The sequence below is a fragment of the Callorhinus ursinus genome, unplaced genomic scaffold (genome assembly GCF_003265705.2).
Source record: "Callorhinus ursinus isolate GAN/ISIS: 27379988/994484 unplaced genomic scaffold, GSC_fseal_2.0 scaffold61, whole genome shotgun sequence".
Taxonomy (NCBI): Eukaryota; Metazoa; Chordata; class Mammalia; order Carnivora; family Otariidae; genus Callorhinus; species Callorhinus ursinus.
Window position 1 is genome coordinate 730,680 of NW_027397123.1, and position 13,602 is coordinate 744,281.

The 13,602-nt window shown below is 55.1% G+C and overlaps 2 protein-coding genes across 2 annotated transcripts; one reads left to right on the plus strand and one right to left on the minus strand.

Moving 5' to 3' along the window:
* The first annotated feature begins 1,603 nt into the window (after positions 1–1,603).
* On the plus strand, positions 1,604–2,073 carry LOC112810633 (small ribosomal subunit protein eS12-like). The gene has a single exon (XM_073885161.1). The coding sequence runs from the start codon at positions 1,675–1,677 to the stop codon at positions 2,071–2,073; it is 399 nt and encodes a 132-aa protein (XP_073741262.1). The 5' UTR covers positions 1,604–1,674.
* A 759-nt stretch (positions 2,074–2,832) lies between these two features.
* On the minus strand, positions 2,833–11,920 carry DLL3 (delta like canonical Notch ligand 3). Its single transcript, XM_025854388.1, has 9 exons — positions 11,852–11,920; positions 11,443–11,724; positions 10,545–10,599; positions 9,013–9,255; positions 7,759–7,973; positions 6,903–7,125; positions 4,261–4,852; positions 3,938–4,022; positions 2,833–3,591 (listed from the first exon to the last, which is right to left on the minus strand). Exons 1-9 carry the CDS (start codon positions 11,918–11,920, stop codon positions 3,586–3,588), a joined length of 1,770 nt encoding a protein of 589 aa, XP_025710173.1. The 3' UTR covers positions 2,833–3,585.
* Positions 11,921–13,602: the final 1,682 nt, after the last annotated feature.

The following is a 13,602-nucleotide window of genomic DNA, read 5'->3' on the forward strand; positions in this document are numbered from 1 at the left end:
GAGCCAGGGAGGGGCAACCGGGGCCCCAGTATTCTCAACAGCTCCACAAGTATGGGCTGGGCTGAGGAAGGGAGACCCCCCTCTCGGCTGTGCTCTCCCAGAACTTGGCCTCAGCAACAAGTAGCTGGGAGCAGGATGAGAAAGGCTGACACTCTACCCCTCCCCAGAGGCTCGCCCTCCAACTGGGAGTTGGGGGTGGGGAGGGAGCCCAGTCAGAAATGGAGGGACCGGGGGGTCTTGGTTCACCCATCATTGGTTCTCCCTGTTCTCACCAAATTTTTAGATTTTATTTGTTAATTTGCTGCGTGCCCTCCAGATCATCCCCAGAAGCTTCAAATGGTTGGGCTGCCATTCTGTTTTTTTAAGATTTTATTTATTTGACAGAGAGAGAGAGAGCAAACACAAGCAGGGGGAGCACAGGGAGAGGGAGAAGCAGGGTCCCCAATGAGCAGGGAGCCCGATGCGGGGCTCGATCCCAGGACCCTGGGATCATGACCTAAGCCGTAGGCAGACGCTTAACCAACCAACTGAGCCACCCAGGCGCCGCTGTCATTTTGTTTTTATAATTTGCAACAACAGTTTGTGGGCAGGCAGGTCTGCCAAGCTCCTCATTTGGTCATGCCAGAAGTGGAACTCCATACAGTCCATTTTTAAAACACAAACCGTAGCACCCTGTTCGTTCTTTTGTACCTTGTATTTTTCCCCCTTGGACAAAATATATCAAAGAAATTTCATATGAGGGGTGCCTGGGTGGCTCAGTTGGTTAAACGGCTGCTTTCGGCTCAGGTCATGATCCCAGGGTCCTGGGATCGAGACGCACGTCAGCTCCCTGCTCCGCGGGGAGTCTGCTTCTCCCTCTCCCTCTGCCTGCCTCCCTGCCAACTTATGCTATCTCTCTGTCAAATAAATAAAATCTTTTAAAAAAAAATTTCATACGAGCACATCTATATCTCTGTATCTCGTCATTTTAACAGTTGTGTAATATCTTATTTATAAATGGCCCCTAATTAAGGTAACCAGTTCCCTCTCATCATTTAGATTGTTTACAGCCTTTGGCTATTGCCAACAACCCCTGAACTACAGACACCTTTGTGCACAAGTCAAAGTGTAAGTGTAGGGTAAAGTCCTAGACACAAAACCATCCAATTTAAGGGAATGTGAATTTTTTCACTTTGGAAATTATAGTAAATGACTCCTTAGATGTTTTATTTTGTGTGATACCTTAAAAACATTAGGGTGTTGCAACACAGCTCATTTTGGTTTTTAGAAACAAGGAAGCACAACACAGGTCCACAAAAATCCGACAAGCTCTTTAGCACGAAGGCATCGTGCAGGGCAACTGCATCGCAAACCCCACACTCGCTTGCTGTCTTTGCAGCAGTTACTTCAAACTCTCTGAACCTCAACTTTCTCTTCTGTCAAATGGATCCTTTCCACTCTCATTGGTTCTGTTGTGCTAAAAAGAAAACACAGCTTGTGGGCGCCTGGCTGGCTCAGTAGGTGGAGCAGGTGACTCTTGATCTCGGGGTTCTGAGTTCGAGCCCCATGTTGGGTAGAGATTACTTAAAATCTTTTAAAAAATTAAAAAAAAGCTCTTTCCCTGCCGCCGCCGAGTCGCGCGGAGGCGGAAGGTCAGGTGCAGTCAAGATTCAGCTACACTCGTAATCCACCGCCATGGCCGAGGAAGGCATTGCTGCTGGAGGTGTAATGGACGTTAATACTGCTTTACAAGAGGTGCTGAAGACCGCCCTCATCCACAATGGCCTAGCACGTGGAATTCGCGAAGCTGCCAAAGCCTTAGACAAGCGCCAGGCCCATCTTTGTGTGCTTGCATCCAACTGTGATGAGCCTTTGTATGTCAAGTTGGTGGAGGCCCTTTGTGCTGAACACCAAATCAACCCAATCAAGGTTGATGACAACAAGAAACTAGGGGAATGGGTAGGCCTCTGTAAAACTGACAGAGAGGGAAAACCCCGTAAAGCGGTTGGTTGCAGCTGTGTGGTGGTTAAGGACTATGGCAAAGAGTCTCAGGCGAAGGATGTCATCGAGGAATACTTCAAGTGCAAGAAATGAATAAACTTGGTTCTTGGTTGTTCAAAAAAAAAAAATCTTAAAGAAAAAAGAAAAGCACAGGCTCAAAATGGCGTCACTTAGGCTAAGTCACCAAACTGGGGCTTAATACCTAACCTAACTGCAGTTTCAGCTTCACCTGAAAATATGTCTTAACAGGCCAGTCAGGAGTTCTCTGGTGAGCACCAATAAGGTAATCCGTAACATGGACCCTCTCCACCCCCAAAAGGAAGATGAGGTAAGTTCCCGGTAAGACTCCCTACCCTGGGATACCTAGGTGGCTCATTCGGTTAGGCATCTGCCTTAGGCTCAAGTTATGGGATCGAGCCCCACATCGGGCTCCTTGTTCAGCGGGGAGCCTGCAGTTCCCCCCTGCTTGTGCGCACTGACAAATAAATAAAATCTTAAAAAAAAAAAAGACTCCCCGGGCACTTGGGTGGCTCAGTCGTTAAGCGTCTGCCTTTGGCTCGGGTCATGATCCCAGGATCGAGCCCCGCATCGGGCTCCCTGCTCCACGGGAAGCCTGTTTCTCCCTCTCCCACTCCCCCTGCTTGTGTTCCCTCTGTCGCTGTGTCTCCGTCAAATAAATAAATAAAATCTTAAAAAAAAAAAAAAAGACTCCCTGCGCTTCCCCTAGTGGGGGGTGACCGTGGCCCCACCCTCCTTCCCATAAAAACCTTCCGTTTTGTACAACTCCTCCGAGCTCCCCTCTACTCCCCAGACACGACGCTGCCCAATTCATGAATCGCTTAATAAAGCCAATTAACTCTTCAAATTTATTGAGTTTGTGTTCTGTAACAGTTGGTTTGCCGGCCCGCTACGATACTCAGGTCTAGTAACAAACCCGGATTTAGGGTAGAGGGTAGGACACTGCTTTACCCATGCACTCCACTTGATTTGTACCGGCTGACTGACCTTACTTCCCGCCACACACGAGACAAATAGCCGAGACTAGCCAATCAGAATAAGCCATTCAGCCTGGCCCCTCCTCCAGGCAAGGCCATGTGACAAGCTGGAGCCAATGAAAGCTCCGCTTATAAATGAAGTCATTCCCAGACACAACTGGATGAAAACATACTGGCACACTGACAACATTCGGGCACCTGGTCCCCGAATCCAACCCTGCTGAAGGTACACCTACCACAAGATGTCTCATTTTATGAACTAATAAATTCTTCTTATTTAAGCCACTTTGAGTTGTTTCTGATCCCTCCAACAGAGTCCTATTATTCTTCTCAGGGGACAATAACTCTCCCCTCAGTCCCAACACTAAGTACAAAGCACTTAGCCCACTGAGTCAAAGCTGATCACAATGAGAGCCTTTTTATAGAGGTCTCTGGAGAGATGGGGGGAAGGGGATAAGATTTAAATAACCATTATGTACAACTCCCAAAGGCAAAATCCTTGCAGCGCCCCCCTCCAGCTCCAAAGTGTCTGAGGCAGAGATTGGACACCACCAAGTAAATACAAAAATATCCAGGTTCTGTCTCCAGGCGCTGATGGAACAGGGACAGGTCAGGCCTAGAAATGAAATGAGTAGGAGGCATTAGAAAGGGCTGCCCCTCGGCCTCCTCTCCCTCTCCCCAGTGAGTGGGAAACAGAGAAGCTCTGGCTGGGGCTCCCCATCGTGACCTCTTGAAGGTCATATGATCTTCCAAAGAGAAGATGGCCCATAGCTCCAAACGACAGCAAGAGGACTGCAGGACAGAACTAAATTAAGCCACAAGTGAAAAGTGGCTTAAGGACCTCCCAGAGACCCTACCTCCCTCATTTTACAGATAGAGTAAAAGAGGGCTACAGGAAATGCAGGGGCTGCCTCCGCCCAGCGTGCCCAATGTGTGCAGAGCAGGTACAGGGGGGTAGCTACCTCCCGGGCATAGATGGAAGGAGCAGATATGACGTAAATCGCACGAGAGTCTCCATCTTCAGGGTGATTCCAATCCGCTGGCTGGCTGCAGGAGGAAAAGAAGATCCAGACCCTTCCAATTCTCCGATCTTGTTTTCCCCACCCACCATGGAGAGAACCCAAAGCCAACTAGGGGAACTGCGGAACGACCCAATCAGAAAAGGCTGGGAGCAGGTAAGAGGAAGGGACCAATCGAGGTCTATCAGGGAATCAGGCCAATTGCACTATGCAGATTGACGAAAGCTGCCAGGAGAGACGAGACGAGAGAGAGAGCGGCCCCTTACCTGAGCCCATCCTCCGAACCCTCCTGCGCTCTCCTGTTGTTGAGTGCATCAGGAAGCGCGTGCACCGATGGCTCCGGGGTCCCTGCCAGCAGGCGAGACCCAGTATCCTGGCCAGGGCCACGGCGCCGCACGTGGACCAGCAAGAGCGCAACGCCAGCCAAGGCGGCCGCCACCAGCAGTCCCAAAGCCGGAGGCAAAAGGAAGCGCTGCGGGTCCCCCTGCCTCAGGCCCGGCAGCCCCGCGGGCAACGCACCTGCGCTGTCGTCCGCGCCGTCGGGGTGAACCCGGAACTCGCAGCGCGGGCCCATGTAGCCGGGCGCGCAGGCGCAGACGAGGCCGGAGAAGTGGGCGTAGCAGCGGCCGCCGTGGGCGCAGGGGCGCGCGGCGCACGGGTCGGCGCGCTCGCGGCAGTCGCGGCCGCCGAAGCCCAGCGCGCAGGAGCAGCGGCGCGCGCCGCCGCCCTCCAGGCACGTGCCGCCGTTGGCGCAGGCGCGGCCGGCGCAGTCATCCAGGTCGTGCTCGCAGCGCGGCCCCGCGAAGCCGGCGCGGCAGCGGCAGCGCAGGGCGTGGCCCAGGTCCAGGCAGAGCCCGCCTGTGGGGAAGGGGCGTCAGGGGCATCAGGGGCGCGGCCCGGACGGGAATCCTTGAGCTGTCCGCGCGCCCGCTCCTCCGCTCTGTAATCCTGCCCGCCCTTTCCTCTGAGTCCCCGCTGTCTCCATCTAGCTCTAGGGCCAGCCTCTGAGAGTTGGCCTGGAAAGCAGGCCCGCTTCTTTTCCTGTCCAGTGAAGTCTTGGTTTGAGTCAGCCTCACCTCTTGGGCGCTCTGTTTCTCCTTTTTCTCTCGGCTTCAACCATATGCAAATAGTTAGTAGTCCCAGAACATGTTGAACCAGCTGGCCTTTGCCCATGCCTTCTGCCTGGGATGCCCCTTACCTTTTCCCTTCCTCCTTTCCTCCCATTCTTTTCAACTTGTCTCCCCCCGAGCTCAGCCTTCAGGTCTCTGTTCAGATGTCCCCTCCTCCAGGAAGCCTTCCCTGACACTCTCCATCCCAACCCTGCGCTCCCCCATCACAACCCTGACAACTCTGGGCTCCGAGGACACGTGTGTCTTCCCGCCTGGGCTGGTACCCCCTTGAGGATGGGGCCCACCCAGAGCTGTCCTAGTCACTGCTGTGTCCCTAGTACCACTCAGCCCAGAGTGAACACTCAGTGTTCTGGAGAGAATTAGTACTATAAGAATGCTCATGGGCACCTGGGTGGCTCAGTAGGTTAAGCGTCTGCCTTCAGCTCAGGTCCTGATCCCAGAGTCGTGGGATCAAGCCCCGCATCGGGCTCCCTGCTCAGTGGGGAGCCTGCTTCTCCCTCTCCCTCTACCCCCTACTCGCGCTTGCTCTCTCTCTCAAAGAAATAAATGAAATCTTGAAAAAAAAAAATGTGCTGAGCCCTTTACATTCATGATCTCATTTAACCTTGTAACACCTATAATAGATCAGATCTCTCCACTGCTCGGAACACTCCTGTGGCTCCATCTCCCTCATGGTAAAATCAAAATCCTCCTCATGGCCCATGAAGGCCCCCTCGATCTGTCTCGGTCACCTCCCTGACCTCATCTCTCCCCACTCTCCCTGCGCTCACTCTCTCACTCTGCTCCTTCCACACCTGCTTCCCTGTGATCCTCAACAAGCCAAGCACATTCTGACCTCAGGGTCTTTGTACTTGCTATTCCTCCTCCCTGAAACATAACTCTTCCCTCTAGATCCCCCTATGGCTCCCTCCTTCACTATGCTTCAGCAAGGTTTTCGCTAACCACTTTGGCTAAAATGTCAACCCTCCACTCCATACACACTCCCCATCCCCCTCTGGCTTTTTCTTCTTGTTTTTTTTTTTTTTTAAGATTTATTTATTTATTTGAGAGAGGGCATGTGAGCAGGGAGAGGAGCAGAGGGAGAGGGAAAAGCAGACGGGCTTGACGCAGGGCTTGATCTCATGACCCTGAGATCATGATCTGAGCCCAAACCAAGAGTCCTCCGCTCAACCAACTGAGCCACCCAGGTGCGTCTTTTCTTCTAGTTTTTATCACCATCTAACTTCCCCTATAATTTACTTATTTATCTTGTTTATTGTCTGCTCACTCAGCTCTATGAGGACAGGTCTTCTCCCTCTCTCTCTGCCTCTCCCACTGCCCCTGCTTGTGTTCTCTCTCTCTCAAATAAATAAATAAATAAAATCTTAGGAGCACCTGGGTGGCTCAGTCCGTTAAGCAGCTGCCTTCGGCTCAGGTCATGATCCCAGGGACCTGGGATCGAGCCCCGCATCGGGCTCCTTGCTCAGCAAAGAGCCTGTTTCTCCCTCTCCCTCTCTCTCTGCCTGCCTGCCACTCCCCCTGTTTGTGCTCTCTCTCTATCTCTGTCAAATAAATAAATAAAATCTTAAAAAAATAAAAAATAAAAGAAATAAAATCTTAAAAAAAGAACAACAAAAACAGGCTGGGCAGAGGGGGAGGGTCACTTCCCCGGGCCAGAGGGTAGAGAAAGCTCAGCCAGGATTCCCACCCAGGGCTGTCTCAGCCAAGCCCCGCTTTTGCCACTGACCACTTAGGCACCCCCCTCCCCTGTCCCTCACCACCTGGCCTCCCCACCTCACCATTCCGGCATGGTTTCAGGCTGCACCGGTCTACTCTCTTCTCACAGTTGGAGCCTTGGAACCCAGGCGGGCAGTGGCAGATGTAGGCAGAGTCAGGGTCCGCGCCTCCCACACATAAGCCGCCATTGAAGCAGGGTCCATCCGCACATGTCACCCCGCTCACCTCGCACCGCAGTCCGTAGAACCCGCGGGGACAGGCGCATTCGAAGGATCCCGGGGTCTCCTGGGCAGCCGCAAGAGGACTTCAGAACAGGGTCTCCTGGGAGCAAAATCCTCCCCGCCTCCTATCTTGACCATGGAGGGCTGCACCTTGTCCAGTCCTACCTCCCAGTCTTCAGGGGCCGCACCTGGGGAGTCCCCTGGAACAAGGCCTCGCTGCACTCCACATTTCTGGCTCTGCCCAGCCAACCCTGTAGAGGGGAAGCTCTGGAGGTCCAGAGCAATCCCATTCCCACCTCTTCACCTTTGCCTACGAATGCTGCCAGCTGGGTCTGCCCTCCCCGCTTCCGTCCGCATAGCCGAATCCTACCTCGGGGTCCCAGCCTTAAGCCCACCTCCTCCATGAAGCCTTCTCTGGATCTCCCCTTCTCAGGCCCTCCCCCTAATCTGACCCTGACTGTTTCTCACTGTCCCTTGGTGGCAGTGTCCAGGTGGCCCACGCTGGGCTCCACTTTATCCCAGTACACACACCAGGCTCATTCCCACTGCCCCACTTTTGCTGACCCCAGGCTGCTCACCTGGTTACTACGGGCTCTTCCCAACCCCATTCATTCCCCAATCCTTCAAGGCCCCAGATGAAGACTGGGCACCTCCAGGAAGCCCTCCCCAGGATGAGGTAGAAGGGGCTGATACTGACGTTACAGCTGCCCCCGTTGGCACACGGGTTCCCGTCACAGGGCCCAGGCCTGGGTACAAGGCATCCAGGGGTGGCAGCCGATGGGCCCCTGGCAGTGAGGCAGCTGCTGGCGACAGGGATGGTGCAGAGGGGCCCAGTCCAGCCCTCCAGGCATCGACATTCATTGGGCTGCTCACAGAAGCCGTGGTCGGGACTGCAGCCCTCTCGACACGCCGCTATGGGGAAAGGAGAGGCAAGGGGAGAGTAACGTTGACGAAGGCAGGGTCAGGAGGATAGGAAACAGAGAAGTTTCTGAGCGCTACCTTGTTTCATCCTTGTGACAGACAACCCTCTGGGCTAGAGGGTATTGTGACCCCCCCAGTTTCCAGACAGGGAAACTGAGGCCCAGAGAGGCACATAGGAAGTGGCAGGTGGAGGATGTGAACCCAGGCCACTGAGCTCCAGACTCTGTGCTCTTAGGAGACTGGAGTGGGGCCTGCACGGTCTGAGCTTGGAGAGAGCAGAGTGAGAGAAGGGGATTGGGGCTTGGGGAGGGGCCCCTGGTCTTTCAGGGGAAATAGGGGGTCTTGAATTAGGGCAGGCCTGGGAGAATCCGGATAAGCCCGGGAGTCCTAGGGGCTTCAGTGGGATTCAGAAGTTTGGGGAGGAGTCTGAGGGTCCCCATAACAGAGGTCGGGGATCCAAGCTTTAGATCTGGCCTGCAATTGCAGGAAGGGAGGATAAAGTATCCCTTGGTGAGGGGGTTGAGGGAAACTGCGAGGGGTTTCCACAGCTCCTGGGTGGGGGTAGGAAGGGCCCCAGCATTAGAAGAGTTAGAAGGTCCTAGCATTTGGAAAGGGGTGTGCGCATGCGTTAGAGGACGAAGCGGGGGGGGGGGGGGGGGGGGGGGGGAGATAGTACCAGCATGGGATATTGGTGTGAGGTTCCTATTAAGGAAGAGAAAGGGAAGGGGGCTGGAGTGCCTAGAAGTCTGGAGGGAAGCCCAGGGTCCTCAGTTTCCCCGAGGGTGGTAGCTGGATCGTGGGAGGGGGCTGAGGACCACGAGTGGGGCTAGAGCGGGGCCTGGGGTACTTGGCCAGCGGTCAGCAGCATTCCCTCGTTTCCTGGAGAGGGGTGTCTGCGGCACCCAGGCAGAGCTCTCGGGTCCCCAGTTCCCTGAGGAGGTTAACCGGGTTTTGAAAGGGGCCTGGGGGCCGTAAGTGCAGCTAAGTAAGGAACGGTCGGGGATGGGGTGGGGTGGAACGCAGGACTCACGCGTGGCCTCGCACTTGTCCTCGACCGGCGCGCAGGGGCGCAGTCCCGAGCCGCACCGCGAGGGGGCGCTGAGCGAGCTGCAGAAGCGCGCGCATGCGGCCCCGACGGCGGGAGGCTCGCAGCGCGCGCGGTAGGAGAAGCGCAGTTCCCAGGCGCCTGCGCGCTGCACATCCCGGGCCCACGGGCTCCCCGCAGCCAGGCGGCGCCGACCGGCCACGCGCGCCAGCAGGCTCCAGGCGGGTCCTGCGGGGACAAGGGAGCGGCGCTGGGGTGGGCCGGGCCGGGCGATACAGATGGAGCTTGCACTCTCCCTGCCGCTCTCAGCGAGGGCAAAACACCCCTTTTCGAGCCCTGAGAATGGCAGTTACCCCCTTAGCCAGGCTGTGAACTCCCATAATGATGTCGCCATCCCATGAGTACCCTATGACCATCGCGATGATAACAGTCCTCCCACAGAAGCCGCAATACCCCCAGATCTTGCCCCAGAATCTTTGTATATTAAAGCAGTAATGAGCCCTCTAACACCCTGTGCCATTTGATATCGCTATATGGCCAAGGCGCAACACAGGCCTTTTTGAAGTGAGGTCATAACACCCCGAAACTGTGCCTCAGGATCTTCCTATTTCAAAATGGTGACAGAGACCCCAATTACTAGACCATAAATTACCCTCATTGCCTGAAGCCTCGGGATACAGACAGAGTGGCATTTTCTCCCCAGCAAAGCTGTCACACCCCTACATTGTGCCACAGGAGTTTTCTCTATCTAAATAGTGACAGACACCCCCCCCAACACACACACACTGTAGGCCTTACATGGCTCCAAAATCCCCTCAAATTAAGAATAAAATCACCCCGGGGACCCCTGGGTGGCTCAGTCGCTAAGCGTCTGCCTTCGGCTCAGGTCATGATTCTGGGGTCCTGGGATCGAGTTCCGCCATCGGGCTCCCTGCTCTGCGGGAAACCTGCTTCTCCCTCTCTCTCTGCCTCTCCCTCTACTCATGCTCTATCTCTGTGTATCAAATGAATAAATAAAATCTTTTTTTTTTAAAAGAAGAAAGTCACCGCATCTCCCTCCCTGAAACCTTTGCTCACTATTCACTCTGGTGAACATGCGACGGCCCGTAGGGCTTCTGGGACCCCTATGTGAACTTTGAATAGAAGAACCAGAAGTAACTCATTCTGTACCCCGGCTTACCAAACTCTGATGGTGAGAGTGCAGAACTGTGAGATGCTATATCCTCCTGCTCTGGTGGCTTCGATTCCAAGATAGTAAGAGTGTACTTTGCCTGGTATCAGGCCACAGACTCCTACGTCCAGTCCCAGGACAATCCTACACCGACCTGCCAAGAGCCCTGGGACTACCAACACCCAGCACTGCACTCCAGGAGCTGTGAGGACATCGCAGGCGGGGGATCCCGTGAATGCTCCACCCTATAGACAGCCCCACGTCACTATCCTGCATCTTCCATGGGGCCCCAGCTCCCTGGAGCCTCCATACTCTGCACTTTAGTCTGATGGCTGAAGACACTCACCTCCAATCTGTTCTAACTCCTCTCTCCAGGTTTCGATGATGAGGGAAAAGGTGCCCTGGTTGGGTGGAGGAAGGAGAGGAAAGAATGGAAGACAGTGGTCAGGGTGGGTACTCGGTGAAGGCCAGACTTGGAGGGGGGAGGTCATTCCAGGGACCAGGCAGACAAGGGACAATTCCCAGAGGGGCTGGCCCAGGGAAGGAATGACAGTTTGGGCCTCCTTTATTGAGCACTTCCTATGGGTAATACACACTAGACTGGAGATACCTGGTTGAATCCCTCAAGAGGGACCCTTGTGAGGTACCATGATGATCCCATTTTACAGATGGGGAAACTGAGGCTGGACCAGGGAAAGCCACTTTGCCCAAAAGGACAGGGGTCTAGAATTCAAGTACAGGTCTGTTCACCTGTGCTTTTGGGGTTGTGGGATAGGAGATAGGATTTTGGAGGTAAAAGTCATGAATATGGGCCCCAACTGGAAGATCTGAGTAGGGATAAGGTGAGAGGAGATTGGGGAGACAGGGTGTGGGAAGGTCCCTAAGTGCAGGGAGATCTGAAGATAAAGATAAGGATTCCAGTGTTTAGGGATCCCCCCCCAAGGAACAGAGGTAGGGTTCTGTGAATTTAGGATTTACAGAAAGTGAGTTTGAGGTTCTGGGAACTTGGGGTCCCAAGCATGCAGGGTGGGCGTCAGAATATTTGGGATCCCTAAAGGGGAAGTGGGATTCAGAAAGTTGGGTTACACTGTGGGTAGCCCACAGGGTCTAAGAATGTGGGATTCTAGATGATAGTTACTGGTCTGGGAATTTGGGGTCCCCAGAGGGAAAGGTTGGGGTCTTGGAAGTTGGAGGGCAGAAGGCCGTAGAGGTTTGGGTAAGGCCTCCAAGCACGGGGTTCTCACCGGCCAGGCTTCCCGGAAGGGCACGCGCATGAAGCCGTCGGGCAGAGGCAGGTCAGGCGCGGGCGCTTCGGGCTGCTGGGTGTAGACGGGTCCGCGCGCACTCAGCGCCGCGCCCAGGGCGCACGGAGACTCGGCGGCCTCCTCGGAGACCCCCGGCTTCAGGCAGACCCTAAAGAAGAGGCGGCACGGGCCCTGCGCACTGCAGGGGGACCGCGGGGCCCCCGGGCCTGGTCCCGGCCTGAAAGAGTGGATCTGCAGCTCGAAGACGCCTGCCGGCCGTGCCTGGGGCCGGAAAGGGGCGCAGGGTGAGAAGGCGTCGGGGCCCAGGCGTCCCGTCCGCCCCGCGGCCCCTCCCCAAGACCCCGGGGTCGCTCCCTTCCCATTCCTCCCTTTCCACACCTGCTCTGACCTGGGGAAGGAAAATAAGCGCCAGGATCACCGTCCGGGGCAGGAGCTGGGGCATCTGCAGGCTGACCATGGCCTTTTGGGGGGGGGGGTGCTGGGAGCCGCAGCTGCTAGCTCCCGAGACTTATATCGGAGGGGACGGCTCCGCCCCTTCAGGCAGCCGCCCGGCTCCGGGAGACCCCAGGGGAGGAGGTCGCAGGGAAAGGGGAGCTTGCTGGAGCAACCGTGAATTGTGGTATGGGCACCGGCAATGTAGTGAGCGTGCGATCTTGTGTGTGGTTTCGGCACGACTTTGTGTGTGAGAATGGAATGGGGCTAGGGGGTTAAGCCAGTGTGTGAGGTTATGTATGATTTTAAGATTCTGTGCATGCGTGTGGTGTGAGCAAGAGCTACTGGCTGGAGGCTGTACGTGACTTTGTGATTGTGTGCCTAGCTGAGACTACGTGGCTCCACGTGTGCCTAAAGTTGTATATGGTTAAGACTATTGCAAGGTTGTAAGATTCTGTGGTTGTGTGTGTGTGCGTGTACGCGTGTGCACCTGCATGGGAGAATATAGGCGTACGTGACTTCATGATTGTGTGACTTTGGGGGATTGTGCGGCTGTTGTGGATGCTTCTCTGTGCGTGTATAGGAGTAAATGTGAGATCCTGAACCACTGTGTGGAGTCACATGAACCTCTTTGTGGGCTGTACAGGTACCTCTAAGTGGCTGTGTGTGTGTGTTTGTGGTCTGTACAGGTACCTCTAGGTGGCTGCGTGTGTGTGTGTGTGTGTGTGTGTGTGCGCGCGCGTGCGGTAGGGTCTATGTCAGCTGTGAATAACCGAGCGTCCGAGTGTGAAAGAGATTAGGTGTTGGGAAGTCCATAGGTGTAGCCATGTGTGGGTACGATGAAGATCCGGGGTTCTTTGTGGACCTGTGTGTGTACATGCGCGGTGTGTGTGCTCCCCTCCGGAAGACAAAGCCACCCTTCCAAACCCCGCATCACGGATGCACCAGACGCCGGGGTGAGAGGCCCCCCGCCTGCGAGGGGTCTCCAGCTGTATGTAAATGCCGCCATCTGCCGGACGGCCGCGCCCCTCCCCCTTTGGGCCGCAGCTGGGCCGCCCGTTTGGCCTCCGGAAGGTGTGAGGAGCAAATGGGCAGGAAATTCCGTCTTCGCAGATCAAGGGGCCCCCGCTCGCTCACAATGGGGGGAGGGGGCACCCCCGGGCCCTCCAGAAGCCCCTAAGTATTCCCGGACCACGGCAAGGAAAGCCCGGTGGTGGGAGTAGATGCTCCAGCCTCTGGTCATAAACGCTTTGTGCCAGGTGCTGAGTAAAGTCCTTAGGTGACGCCAACTCCTTCCCCGCACTCCCCGCCCCCCCCCCCGCCCCGCAAGAAAACATTTGAATACTTACAGGCTAATAATTACAGGGGAAAATACAGGTTCGATTTACAAACTTATTTTTCTTTTAGAGAAGACAGGATGATCAGTAAAGTATAGCCCAGCAGAACCGGGCATACACAAGTGCTCATCAATTCTTAATGAAGGAGAGTTCAGTTAGAGTTTCCTCTTAGGGGTGCCCGGCTGGCTTGGGCAGTGGAGCGTGCGACTCTTGATCGCGGGGTTGTGAGTTCAAGCCCCACATTGGGTGTAGAGAGTACTTAAAAATACAATCTTTTTTTTTTTTAAGATTAATTATGGAGAGCACGCAAGTGCAGGGAGGGGCAGAGGAAGAGAGAGGGAGAGGGAGCGCAGACTCCCCAATGAGCTCA

Excerpts from the sequence above, each read along its gene's own strand:
- LOC112810633 (XM_073885161.1), top strand. The coding sequence starts at position 1,675 with ATGGCCGAGGAAGGCATTGCTGCTGGAGGTGTAATGGACGTTAATACT.
- DLL3 (XM_025854388.1), bottom strand. The coding sequence starts at position 11,920 with ATGGTCAGCCTGCAGATGCCCCAGCTCCTGCCCCGGACGGTGATCCTG. Across the intron at positions 10,600-11,442 it reads CCTTCCGGGAAGCCTGGCCG|GGCACCTTTTCCCTCATCAT; the intron begins GTGAGAACCCCG and ends CCACCCAACCAG. Across the intron at positions 4,853-6,902 it reads CCTGAAACCATGCCGGAATG|GCGGGCTCTGCCTGGACCTG; the intron begins GTGAGGTGGGGA and ends CCTTCCCCACAG.